Raw genomic sequence first — 14,633 nt, 5'->3', positions numbered from 1 at the left:
GTTCTAGCCAGAGCAATCAGACAAGACAAAGAAATAAAAGGCATCCATATCGGAAAAGAAGAAGTAAAGGTATCACTTTTTGCAGATGATATGATCCTATACATCGAAAACCCCAAAGAATCCACAAAAAGACTTCTAGAAACAATAAGCCAATACAGTAAGGTCGCAGGATACAAAATTAACATACAGAAGTCAATAGCCTTTCTATATGCCAACAATAAAACAACTGAGAAGGAACTCAAAAGAATAATCCCCTTCACGATTGCAACAAAAAAAATAAAATACTTAGGAATAAACATAACAAAGAATGTAAAGGACTTATATAATGAAAACTATAAACCATTGTTAAGGGAAATTGAAAAAGATATAATGAGATGGAAGAATATACCTTGTTCTTGGCTAGGAAGAATAAATATAATCAAAATGGCCATATTACCCAAAGCAATATACAAATTTAATGCAATTCCCATCAAACTTCCAATGACATTTTTTAAAGAAATAGAGCAAAAAATCATCAGATTTATATGGAACTATAAAAAACCCCGAATAGCCAAAGCAATCCTAAAGAAAAAGAATGAAGCTGGGGGCATAACAATACCTGACTTCAAACTCTATTATAGAGCCACGACAATCAAAACAGCATGGTATTGGCAGAAAAATAGACACTCAGACCAATGGAACAGAATAGAAAGTCCAGAAATAAAACCACATATATATAGTCAAATAATTTTTGATAAAGGGGCCAACAACACACAATGGAGAAAAGAAAGCCTCTTCAATAAATGGTGCTGGGAAAACTGGAAAGCCACATGCAAAAGAATGAAACTGGACTACAGTCTCTCCCCCTGTACAAAAATTAACTCAAAATGGATCAAAGATCTAAACATAAGACCTGAAACAATTAAGTACATAGAAGAAGACATAGGTACTCAATTCATGGACCTGGGTTTTAAAGAGCATTTTATGAATTTGACTCCAATGGCAAGAGAAGTGAAGGCAAAAATTAATGAATGGGACTACATCAGACTAAGAAGTTTTTGCTCAGCAAGAGAAACTGATAACAAAATAAACAGAAAGCCAACTAAATGGGAAATGATATTTTCAAACAACAGCTCAGATAAGGGCTTAATATCCAAAATATACAAAGAACTCATAAAACTCAACAACAAACAAACAAACAATCCAATAAAAAAATGGGAAGAGGATTTGAATAGACACTTCTCCCAGGAAGAAATACAAATGGCCAACAGATATATGAAAAGATGCTCAGCTTCATTAGCTATTAGAGAAATGCAAATCAAAACGGCAATGAGATACCACCTCACACCTGTTCGATTAGCTGTTATTAGCAAGTCAGGTAATAGCAAATGTTGGAGAGGCTGTGGAAAAAAAGGAACCCTCATCCACTGTTGGTGGGAATGTAAAGTAGTACAACCATTATGGAAGAAAGTATGGTGGTTCCTCAAAAAACTGCAAATAGAACTACCTTATGACCCAGCAATTCCTCTACTGGGTATATATCCCCAAAACTCAGAAACATTGATACGTAAAGACACATGCAGCCCCATGTTTATTGCAGCATTGTTCACAGTGGCCAGGACATGGAAACAACCAAAAAGCCCATCAATAGATGACTGGATAAAGAAGATGTGGCACATATACACTATGGAATACTACTCAGCCATAAGAAATGATGACATCGGAACATTTACAGCAAAATGGTGGGATCTTGATAACATGATACGAAGCGAAATAAGTAAATCTGAAAAAAACAGGAACTGTATTATTCCATACGTAGGTGGGACATAATAGTGAAACTAAGAGACATTAATAAGAGTGTGGTGGTTACGGGGGGGAGGGGGGAATGGGGGAGGGAAAGGGGGAGGGGGAGGGGCACAGAGAGAACAAGATAGAGGGTGACGGAGGACAATCTGACTTTGGGTGGTGGGTATGCAACATAATTGAATGACAAGATAACCTGGACTTGTTATCTTTGAATATATGTATCCTGATTTATTGATGTCACCCCATTAAAAAAATAAAATTATAAAAAATAAAAAAAAAAACAAAAAAAAAAACTTGAAAAAAGAAAAAAAAAAAAGAGACAGAACAAGTATGACCTTTTTGTTCGTTTTCTCTAGTGAACCTTTCCCTCTATTCAGTGAGGAACAATGACAATAGTTTTGACTCCTCCTAAAAATATTTCTTATTTCAGAATATAACATACTTCCATTTATTTAAGTAAATAATATGTACCATGCTGACTATTGTGGCCTTCATTTTTTACTCAACACTTAATCAGAGGGAAATGTTCATGTCAGTATACTGTAGTGATTTCCATTCTTTAAAATTACTGCAAGGTATTCTATTTATGAATATTTTCATGTGTGTTTGCAAAAAATGGAGTCTCACTATAGTTTTTAATTTCTCTTATGGGTGGAGCTGACTATCTTTTCACATATTTAAGATCTTTTGTATTTGTTTCTATAAACTTTTCCCACTTTTATACAGATTGTTGTTATTTCTATATACTGATACCACAGAGCTATTATGTATTGGGGCATCTAACTATTTGCAATCTATGCTGCAAATATTTCTCCCAGTTTGTTCTATATTACCTGTATATAATATTCTGTTGTTGCTTCTTCTTCAGTTTTGTACTATTCTTGCTTTTAAGAGGGTGCTTTTTCAAGGTGTTTTTTTTTTTTTTTTAATATGTTGCTGGATTTGGTCATGTTTTATCTAGCATGATGCAGCAATCAATGGTTATAAAAGAGGTGGTCTATTCTTTTGGTGTTCATAAAGGAGTGCTAACTTTGGGGGCTTAAAAGCAATATTATGTTGTTTAAAAGAATAACTTAAAAACTTTTATTCCTTTCAAATGATCTATAGGAGATGAAATTGCACTGTAACAATATTTCCTAAATAACTAAAAGGATTTTTCAGCTGGACTTGTAGCTTTATGTAAAATGGTGAGAGGGGAATGTTTTAATATTTTTTCTATTTTTAAAAAATAAATTGTCCATTATTTAAGTACATAATTTTACTAATACAGGTTTTTAGGTTCATTTCTATGATGTTGCAAAATTTGACTTTTATAATTTCCTATAGCATTTGTGATTATTTTCCCATTCTCATATACTTTTCAATTTTTTCTTCTTTATTAAATCAGTTAATATATGTTAGCAATTTTAGTTATTCTTTAAAATACTTAGTTCGGGAACTTTCAAATTATGTGATTTTTATTTCCTTTTTCAGAATTTCAAATTTAAATCTGTGTGTCTGTTTTTCTTTAGTATTTCTTGTCATTTTTTAAGTTCTTGAATTAGATGTTGCATTAATTAGATAAATTATGCTGCAGTAATAAACCTTGAAATCTGGTGACCTAACTCAATTAACGTTCATTGCTCAATCACATAAAATTGTATAGGGTCAGGAAGCTTTCCTCCACATTGTACATATGCCCTTTAGACCCACAGTTTAAAAGGTCACTGTGGCAGGTGAAGAAAAATCAGAAGAATGCTCACTATAGCTTAAATGATTAGCATGGAAGTGACATAGTCACTTTTACTCACAGCCCATTGGCTAAAATTAGTCACTTGGCTTTCATCTAACTGCAAGAGATTTGAAAGATATAATAAAGCATAAGAAAAAAATGATGAATATTATATTAGTTATATAACATTAAATAATTTGTTTTAAAACAATTTGAAGCTTTCTCTACAATATTCCTGCTCTAGTATTTCATCAAACCACAGCTTAGAATGTACTGGGGAGGAAGGTATTTCCTGGACCTTAAAGAGAATGCTGAGCCACACCCTAGATTTAGGGGTATGTGATTAGGGAAGCTTGTGAAGGACCTCATCCTTTTGCAGTTTATTGCCCCAAAGCTGAGGGTGTTCAGAAATTTCTTCACACTTCCCTAAACCACAACCCAAACACCACTGTCCTCTTAAAACACCAGACTCTAATGATATAAATACAAATGTCTCAACAATTCTTAGAGCAGTTTTCCTTAACCATTAGTAACTCTAGAAACATAAATATTACAAGCATAAAAATTATTTAAATGGTTATTACATTTTTTTTAAGTTTTGTATATTAAAATTTCATTTCATATAATTTTGGAAAAAGCATTTTTAATATTATTATTTTTTTAATTTTAATCCTCTCAAGTGAAAATGGCAAACTACTAGAACCAAGATAGTGTTTTATTTTATTATTAAGTTTTCAAGGGGAAGGGTAGTTCACTCTGTATAATTACTAGATTTATTGTACTGTGGTCAAGGAGTGTTGTCAGCATTATTTATATTTTTTGGAATTTATTTAAGTTTACTGTGACTATAAATGCTCACTTAAAAATATTTCATGACTTTTGTAAAAGAAAAATTTTACCTTCTAATAATAGAGTTGTATCTGTATTAATTTGATTTAAGCATTAGTCACTTAGATCTTATACAGGTTTTCTTACTTTTCTTCCACTTTATTTCTCATGGTCAGAATTAAGTACATAAAATTTCTTGTTTCTAGTAATGCTTTCTCATCCTGGTTTCTGTAACTGTTGCAGTGTAAAAATTGATAGTACTTATTTAATATAAAACATTTTAGGTTGAAAAACCTTTATTGAAGATTATATTTTTATCATAAAATATTTTTTTCTGGTGCCTAAACGTCTCTCTCATGAATTCCTACTTATTATAATATATATTATTATATATCATTATTATTATTATTATTATTACTGAGGCTTTATGTGAAAAAATGCCTTATACTTTGTATGTCTATTATCTGGAATCTATTTTAGCAGGGTATAGAATACTAGTCTGAAAATGTTTTTCTCTTAGTTTATAATAACTTTGTTATTTTTTGGCATTTCTTAATGCCATCTGATTTTATCTCTGGTGGTATTAATATCTGATGTTCTGTAATTTCAAAATGACTTATAGAGGGTTAAGTCTAAATGCATATCTTTATGAAGAAGCAAGTTCTTCAATTCAAGAAAACCTTAATCATTTTATTTGTGCTTTTGTTTTTTTCTACTAGTATCTACATTCTCATAAAATTTTTTAAAGTATCGTTGTACCCTTCTAAATGTGTATATTGATTTCTCTTTCTATTTTTTACACATTTTTTTTCTGTTTTTCTGTGATCCTTTCTGGGTGAATTAAATATTATTATTTCATAAATCACTTTCTCTGAATCCAGCCTAGTATTTAAATTTTCATGTTGATATATTTTATTCTCAAATGTAGTATGTCTTCTTCTCAACTCTGTTATAATTATTCTGCATGTCATCTATTTCTATCTATACCTATATATCATCTATCTACATATCTATCTTCTTTTTCATTTTAGGGATTTCTCTATAATTTTCTCTTTGAGGATCCCAAACATACTTATTTAAAACTCTTTTTCTAGACTTGAATCTCATTTTTATTTAATATTGAGTAAATTCATTTTATAATGATTGATTGTAATGGCTGATTTTATTAGAGATAGTTTTCTTCATGCATTTTAAAATTTTGGTTTGCAATCTCTCCTTGAATAGGGTTGTCAATTTTCTCTCGGACGTTGTGTGTTTACTCACCTCTATTTACAGGTATTTCAGCTTTCAGTTCAGCCCCCAGCATTATTTTTAGCACTCTTGGTTCAGACTGCATCAGATTTAGTCTCTACACCAGCCAGAGGTTTGGCCTATGTTTTCCTATCTATCTAGGCACAACTAGACAGCAACAAAGAGTATTTTTTTATTTTGTTTTGCTCTGATTTATTTAGTTTTCCTTTTCTTTCAAGAGCCAAGGAGTCCCATTCTGGTTTATGATTTTCAGCTATGAGCCTAGCTGCAGTCCTCAATCTTATGTGGGACAGCTTTATTTCCCATTAACCCACAGATCTGAACACGTGTTCATTTCTAATGGCCTCCATACTCACCCTAAATAAACAGCCATCCAGTTTCAACGTAGCTCATCACTTGCCATATTGTTTTATATCTATTAATCAGAGATATATTTTGTTTGTTTCCTGTTATATTTTATCACTACTTCTCTATGTTTTTAGCAGTAGAGAATACAAGCTATGGATTTAAAATTCCATTTTCATATGATTTTTTTTCTTAAAAATTTAAAAACAATTTTATCTTTATTCATTTTAGAGAGAAGAGAGAGAGAGGAAGGTGTGAGGGAAGTGGAGGAGACGGAAGCATCAACTTGTAGTAGTTGCTTCTTATATGTTTCTTGACCAGGTAAACCCAGGATTTTGAACCAGAAAATTCAGCATTCCAATTGGACACTTTATCCATTGCACCACCATAGGTCAGGCTCTTAAATATTCTTAATGCCATTAGAGTAGTTCATTGTGTGAATGAATGATAACTATCAAGTAGTTCCACTTCTGATAGGCAATACTTTTTTTCTACTTTAATATTAAAGTCTGCTATATTAAAAATTATTGTGCATATATTTTTGAACAGTACTTTTTTTTTTTTTTTTTTTACAGAGACAGCAAGAGTCAGAGAGAGGGACAGATAGGGACAGACAGACAGGAACAGAGGTAGATGAGAGGCATCAATCATTAGTTTTTCATTGTGACACCTTAGTTGTTCATTGATTGCTTTCTCATATGTGCCTTGACTGTGGGCCTTCAGCAGACTGAGTAACTCCTTGTTCGAGCCAGCAACCTTGAGTCCAATCTGGTGAGCTTTTGCTCAAACAAGATGAGCCCGCACTCAAGCTGGTGACCTCCAGGTCTCGAACTTAGATTCTCCACATCCCAGTCCGATGCTCCATCCACTGAGCCACCGCCTGGTCAGGCAGTACTCTCTATCTTTAAATGAGTTTTTATATGTGGGCAGGTAGAGGGCTTATTTACCCCATGACTTTTCTGTCTTTATAATATCTAAGGTTGTTTTTCATTTAGCAATCTGAAGATGGCATTTCTGAATTTTTTTTCCATGAGTTCTGAACTTGAAATTTCTTCCCAAATTGTATCCTATAATATAACTGCTATGTGCTCTGGGTTGTGATAGACCAGATGTAGAAGAATATAATTCTTGACCAGAGATATGTTCTTAGAGAGTAGAAGGTGTTCAATGATAATGGCTGTATTGCACTTTAATTTAGCTCTCATTCTGTTCTTTATTGCAATAAAGAAACATTAGTGAACATATATTTTAACACTAAGATGGCACATTATGTATTATAGGAAAGATATTTTAACTGCTTAATATAAGTTGATTACCTTAAAAACCTTTAATGCTTAAGCTAGCACTTAGAAATCTTTGAAAATAAATATAACTCTGATTCAACATCTTGGGTAGTTCAGAGATCTTTTAGCTTGTAAAAGTAAGAATTTAATTAAAGTAAAATTTTAAATATTAAAAAGATGATGCACACATATTTCTACATATTTCTAATCCAATGCCTATATATGTAGTTCATCTCAATGTCTGTAGAACTCACAAAAGTCTATCACAAATATGTATACTAATTTATAATTAATAACTCCTTAAATAGATTGATACATACTATACCAATTTATGATTATATTAGTAGCTGATGGTTTATATTATGGTTTATATAATGATGGTTAGAAGCACTGGATGTGTTATTAACAACATTATTTATGTATAATCTAAATCCTAAAAGTGACTCTTGGAATCCAATTCTCCAAAGATAGCCAGTATATAGAATCAAAATATACTATCCCCAATATATGCCACTTCAGCATAAAAATTATGCTAAATTATGCTTTAAGAAAGACTTCCAAAGCTTCCTATATCTGACTAAAAGTATAAACCTCTTCAAAATGAGGACTGTTATAAACCTCCTTCCCAGTGAAGTTTATTGGCCATGAAGAAGATGGAAAGTCAGTGCTGAGATGAACTCAGATAAATTTTATTAACCAGTCCTTATCTTTTTTAATGTTTATTTTATTAATTTTAGAGAAAAGAAGGGAGAGAGCAGGAGAGAACAAGAATATTGATCTGTTCCTGTATGTGCCCTTACCAGGGACCGACTGGCAACCTACGAGCTTTGAGATGATGTTCTAACCCACAGACCTATCCAACCAGGGCTAACCTTATCTTGCATCAATTTCCCTATATATTTACCTTTCTACAAATTGCCATCACTAGGAACTCAAAGTCCTTTTCCTTTGCCTCATCCTTTTTCTAAAAATTTGCTCTTCTTTGCTAAGATGCTAAATAAGCCCAAGTTTTAACCACCCTTTAGAGTTATTCATCACTGAGTTCTCCCATTTATATGCATGATGCATATGTTAATAAACACCTGTTGTTTTTTCATTGTTTACCTGAATTTTATCAGTCTAATTTACAGAGTCTCAGTCAATGAATCTAAGATGGTAAGAAGGAAAAGTTTTTTTTTTCCTTCCTACTACATTGATCATCCACATCATATTTCAGATTTATTTTTTGAGACATATTCAGAGGAAGCTGTTTTATGAGTTAATTGCAAAATATAAATATACATATATAAGACAAATTAAAAGCACTTGAAATTTTCTATTAACTGTAATTAACCCTGTTAATTATTGTTATCTATTTTCTTAACATATTATCTCTCATAGATTGGTCAAACCAGTTTTTATTAAGATATAGCTTTTAATACTTACTGTGTTATAAAGTTATTTATAATCTTTTTCATAAATAACTTTCTGCCTGGTTTTATGCTTCACCTCTAAATTTGCTAAATCTTGATAACATATTCAGTTAGTTTTAGCTTAGTATTTTCTACATCAATTTATATTTTGTTTCAGTATAGTGTTGCCAGGTTCTTATTCATATACTTGTTAAAGACTGTTGTCTGATATATTGCAACACTAGCACAAACAATGCCAGAAGTAATATGAAGAAAATGTATGCACTACATATTGTTAACCTGAATCTAATAATTAGCTCTTTGGCATTAGAATTATCCTATTAAATAAAAAATTATTTATTCAGACACTAACCTAAACATTTAATGTTATTCATCTATTAATTCTCAATTAATATATGTTCCAGAAAGATAATTTCTAAGCTGAAAGTCAAATTCTTCTAAGCTATAACCCAAAAACTGAGACACTTAATTTCTGAAAAGAATCACATAATTTTGAAAAACAGTGTTGGAAAATATCCATTTTGGAAACAAAACTTCCTTACTAAGAATGGGCCTCAAGAATATTTATCTATGTGCACATTAGCTTGTATTTCTTATGTGAGTGCTTAATTGTAATCAAAAGATGTTTAAGGAAAAAAAAAACACAATTCATTTATTTTTCTTCTTTTCCAAGTGAGAGGTGGGGAGATTGAGAGACAGACTCTAGCATGCGCCCTGTCTGGGATCCACTTGACAACCCCATCAGGGGCCAATGCTCTGCCCATTTGGGGCCATGCTTACAAACAAGTTACTTTAGCACCCAAGGCAGAGGCTCCACGGAGCCATCCTCTGAGATTGGGGCCAATGTTTTTAAACCAATAAAGCCATGGCTGCAGGAGGGAAAGAGAAAGTGAGAGAGAATGGGGAGAGGGAAGAGTGTAGAAGCAGATGGTCACTTCTTCTATGTGCTCTGAGCAGGAATCAAACCCAGGACATCCACAAGCTGGATTAATGCTCTACCAATCAGCCAACTAGCCAGGACCCAAAAGCCATTTTTATAACTTTAAATGACCATGGACTATGTGGTTTCTGGGGTGTTTGCTTAATCACAGTTGTGATAACGTTTGTTTTACTTTTTGCTTCAAATACTTATGAGGGACCAAAATAAGTCATTAAGAGCTCAAAATTAAACAAATAAAAAGTGATTTCACATTTTAAAAATATTTTAGAGCCTGACCAGGTGGTGGCATATTGGATAGAGTGTCGGACTGAGATGCAGAGGACCCAGGTTCGAAACCCCGAGGTCACTGACTTAAGAGCAGGCTCATCTGGTTTCAGCATGGGCTCACCAGCTTGAGCCCAAGGTTGCTGACTTGAGCAAGGGGTTACTCGGTCTGCTATAGCCCACCAGTCAAGGCACATGTGAGAAAGCAACCTACGAACAACTAAGGTGCCGCAATGAAGAATTGATGCTTCTCATCTCTCCCCCTTCCTGTCTGTCTGTCCCTATCTGTCCATCTCTCTGTCTCTCTCGGTCTCTGTCACAAAAAAAGAAGAAAATATTTCAGAGATGATATTTTATAAATATATGAAATATTTTTATTAAAATATTTTTAAAATAATAAAATATTTCATAAATATATACTGAAATCTATGAAAAATTCTTCCTTGAGTTATTTGAATGATATTAACTATTTCACTAGTTATACCACAATAGTTATTGAAATTTATTTTTTAATCATCATCACCTGGTATAGAGAGGAAAGTAAGTTGTTTTATAATGTCAAGTGTAAACTAAAAAAAAATTAAAAAGTCATAATAATAGAATACATTCATAAAAGAAAGAAAAGCCTTAGCAACTCTCAAAACAAATCAAAGTTTTGAATGTCCTTCATCCTAATGGAATCCATTAACAGCACAATAATATTTAGAAAACTAGTTGAAAAATAAATATATAATTTTATCTTTCTTTTCTCGTAATTTTTGTTAAATTTTATGATAATAATTTATTTACGTGTGGTGGTTACGGGGGGAGGGGGGAGAGGGAGAGGGAAAGGGGGAGGGGCACAAAGAAAACTAGATAGAAGGTGACAGAGGACAATCTGACTTTGGGTGATGGGTATGCAACATAATTGAACGACAAGATAACCTGGACATGTTATCTTTGAATATATGTATCCTGATTTATTGATGTCGCCCCATTAAAAAAATAAAATTATTTAAAAAAATAAATAAAAAATAATAATTTATTTACGAAAAGAGGAAGGCTGTGTCCATGGGTTTAACTGTGGGTCTCTTACTGGACTCTAAAATCAATACTCGGAATCCAGACAGCCTGGTTTAAAATCCCAGTTGTGTCATACTGGTTCTGTGACTGAGCAGGGTTAAATTTCTTTTGACTTTTTGAACTGCAGCACATTAAAAACTCTGGGTTTTCATTATAATTTGCACTGTAAAACAGTTCATGTGAAGAACATTCTTAAACTGATAGACTCATGCAGAGAACATTCTTAGAACTGTGAAAGACTCAAAAAATATTAGCTATTATTAATGTTACATATAGAATGTGAGCAAACCTATTAGAAGAAATACAAGAATACTTTTTGTAAAGACAAGATGTGGATCGAGGATAGGCTGAAAGGATTCCACATCCAAGAAGCCAACGTAGGTGCTGTACCTGATGTTCTGCTTACCTGTACTCTGACAGGAAAACTTGGTTTTTTGATCACACATTCGTAAAGTACCATTGCAGCTTTTTTCATCACTACCATCTTCACAGTCTTTTTCCCCATCACAGCGCCACAGATCAGGAATACAGTTTCCATCAGGATGACACTGAAATTCATTCCCATTACATCCAGCAGGAAAATGAATCTCTTAAATATAAATGAGAGAAAGAAGTAAAAGGGAGAAGACAGGAGATAAGTCATAATTTTACTTGATAATTTCTTTTCTTTAGGCATTAATATGATAGTAGAGAGAATATATATTTGCTTTTTATTTTTTGTTTTTATTAAAAAGTTGTTTAATAGCTTTAATACTCTCTAGTGTTTTCAAATTCATTTCAGAAATATTAATAGAGAAAATGTTTCTGGTCTCCTACAGAATTCCTTAAATTGTCATATGGGATAGGAATAAGGTTTAGAGCAAGGAAGATAATGAGTGATTTTAACTAGTGTCCTAAGAAAGAGATCGTTGAGAGGCTTTTCTCATTGTCACATAAAGAAGTTTCACATTGTACTCTAAATATTGACACTGGTCAATCTTTTGATACTTCTCTAGATAATTTCTTTTGAACTCTTATGAGGTAACTAAGTAAAAAAGGAAGTATTTCTGGCTCACAGAATATTTGAAGGATAATACCCCCAAATTTTAAAAACAAATAAGCTAAAAACACTATAATAAACCAAAATTCTTTGGGGTATAAGATTTCTGGTCTAAAATCACAGCAGACATATAATAATTTAATGAGTTATTATATATTCAAATTTAATTTATTAATTAATAATTTATACAGAATCCAGATACTGTATTCCTCAAAACCTGACAAGTAAAAACATAAGTTACAAATGTTCAGGTAAGCATAAGAAATAAGGAAATAAAAATTTTGGAGATATAGATATTTCATGGTAAAATTGAATAATATTTTTTAATTTTTATTTTTTATTTAGTGAGAGGAGGGGAAGCAGAGACAGACTTCCGCATGCACCCTGACCAGGATCACCCAGCAAGCCCACTAGTGGGACATGATCTACCCATGTGGGGCACTGCTCTGCTGCTCAGCAGCCAGCTCTTCTTTGCACCTGAGGCAATGACCTTGGAGCCAGCTTCAATGCCCTGGGCCAACTCACTCCAGTTGAGCCATGGCTACAGGAGGGGGGGGGAGAGAAGCGAGAGGGGAAGGGGTAGAGAAGCAGATGGATGCTTCTCCTGTGAGCCCTGACTAGGAATCAAACCCAGGACATCCATATACCAGGCCAATGCTCTACCACTAAGCCAACCGGTCAGCACCACAATTGAATAATTTGATTTTAATCAGCAATGTATTAAATTTTTAAATTTCTAATATAATGTGATATTGTAAGATGCACTTCTAAATTCTGTTGCACAATAGAGATTTTAGTATATATTCTTTCTATACCAAAGTTTTAATGTAACAAATTTATTGTCCTACAAAGTAATGCACCAATTAATCTTTTTTTTTTTTTTTTTTTTTGTATTTTTCTGAAGCTGGAAACAGGGAGAGACAGTCAGACAGACTCCCGCATGCGCCCGACCGGGATCCACCAGGCACGCCCACCAGGGGCAACGCTCTGCCCACCAGGGGGCAATGCTCTGCCCCTCCGGGGCATCACTCTGCCGCGACCAGAGCCACTCTAGCGCCTGGGGCAGAGGCCAAGGAGTCATCCCCAGCGCCCGGGCCATCTCTGCTCCAATGGAGCCTTGGCTGCGAGAGGGGAAGAGAGAGACAGAGAGGAAGGAGGGGGTGGGGGTGGAGAAGCAAATGGGCGCCTCTCCTATGTGCCCTGGCTGGGAATCGAACCCGGGTCCCCCCACACGCCAGGCCGACGCTCTACTGCTGAGCCAACCGGCCAAGGACTCCACCAATTAATCTTCATGTCCATAATAACAATTAGCAATTATCTATATCATTACAATATATTTGAAACAGGTCCATGTGAGTTACCCATTACTTAATTAATGTGCTGGTTCGATACGGATCATGTGGTTAGGAACTAAGATTAGAATAATTTAGGGTCAAAGCTAATAATAACAATTATATCACCAAGGCAGTTGCTTAATCTTTTAAGACTTCTATACCTGGAAAGTGGAGAGTCTGCAGGGTTGCTTTGAGGAATAAATTGGATATCCATAAATTATTACTATAACTACAAGATTTTGTAGTGCTGTTATTTTTATGATATAAAAAGTTTGGTTTATAATTTTTTCTTAAAGATGTTCAAGAACTACAATATTTCAGGTGATGAAATATAAAGGTGCCCAAGAATGACTTGACTCTTGACTCTCCTTCCCAAGTATTCTGAGTGCAGTAATGATGAAATAACAAATAACCAAAAATACAAAGTAAAAAATAGAAAAATATCTTTGCTGAAGCAAGAAGCATAAATAAATCTGTTGATAGAAAATGGAATTCAGGCCCTGGCCTGTGGTTCAATAGGTAGAGCATAGGCCTGGTTCATGAACATTCCAGGTTCAATTCCCAGTCAGGACACTCAGGAAAGTAACCATTTACTTCTCTCTCCCTTCCTCTCCCCCTTCTCTGCTTCTTCCCATCCTGCAGCCAGTGGCTCCATTGGTGTGAGTGTAGCAGGGCACTGAGGATAGCTCAGTTACAGCATGTCAGCCTCAGGCACTAAAAATAGCTTGGTACTCAAGCACTGGTCCTAGACAGGGTTGCTGGGCTGCATTCAGGAGTCTGTCTCCCTATCTGCACATTGCTCACCAAAAACAAAAACAAAAGCAAACAAACAGAGGTAAAAACAAAAGCAAAAATAGAAAAAAGGAGTTCAAATTCACAGACAACCTACAGAACTAATTTCTAAAAGTAACCGCTGCCAAGAACACATAATAATCACACTCAATTTATAGAGAAGGCACTAGATTTAGGCTGTTTGAAGTCCCTTACAATACCAGAAACTTTGTTTCTACTTTCCTAGTAATCCAAATCAACCTAACTTCAGATATATTGAGTCTTCTTTTTAAAAGAAAATGAGTACATACACACAATCAATAAAAATGGCAGAGTCTGTGTACATTTGTAAGATACATGTGGAATGTGATGTAAGAACTTTCCACTGTAGTTAATTTAGTATCTGTATAGTGCCCTATTTAACAGTATAGCCTAACCCCTGCAGTGGGAAAAAATGATGGGGCTGGTTTCACGTTACAGAATAGTCACAGGAATGTAAATTACAACATAGGAAATATGGTTAGTTTTGTAATAACTATGTATGGTGACAGGTGAGTATTGAAAATATTGGGTGGAAACACTTTGTAAAGTATATGATTGTTTAAGTA

The 14,633-nt window shown here is 33.8% G+C and overlaps 1 protein-coding gene across 1 annotated transcript in view; it reads right to left on the bottom strand.

Moving 5' to 3' along the window:
• The window catches only part of LRP1B (LDL receptor related protein 1B), a 2,131,860-nt gene that overhangs the window by 795,848 nt on the left and 1,321,379 nt on the right, over positions 1 to 14,633 (bottom strand). Inside the window, exon 21 of the mRNA XM_066281034.1 lies at positions 11,288 to 11,470. Coding sequence (XP_066137131.1) covers positions 11,288 to 11,470 — 183 coding nt within the window. The remainder of the gene's footprint in view (positions 1 to 11,287; positions 11,471 to 14,633) is intronic.

Source organism: Saccopteryx bilineata, chromosome 5, assembly GCF_036850765.1.
Source record: "Saccopteryx bilineata isolate mSacBil1 chromosome 5, mSacBil1_pri_phased_curated, whole genome shotgun sequence".
In the NCBI taxonomy this organism is placed as follows: Eukaryota; Metazoa; Chordata; class Mammalia; order Chiroptera; family Emballonuridae; genus Saccopteryx; species Saccopteryx bilineata.
Note: the sequence above shows the minus strand (reverse complement) of the source record. Positions and strands in the feature narration are given on the sequence as shown.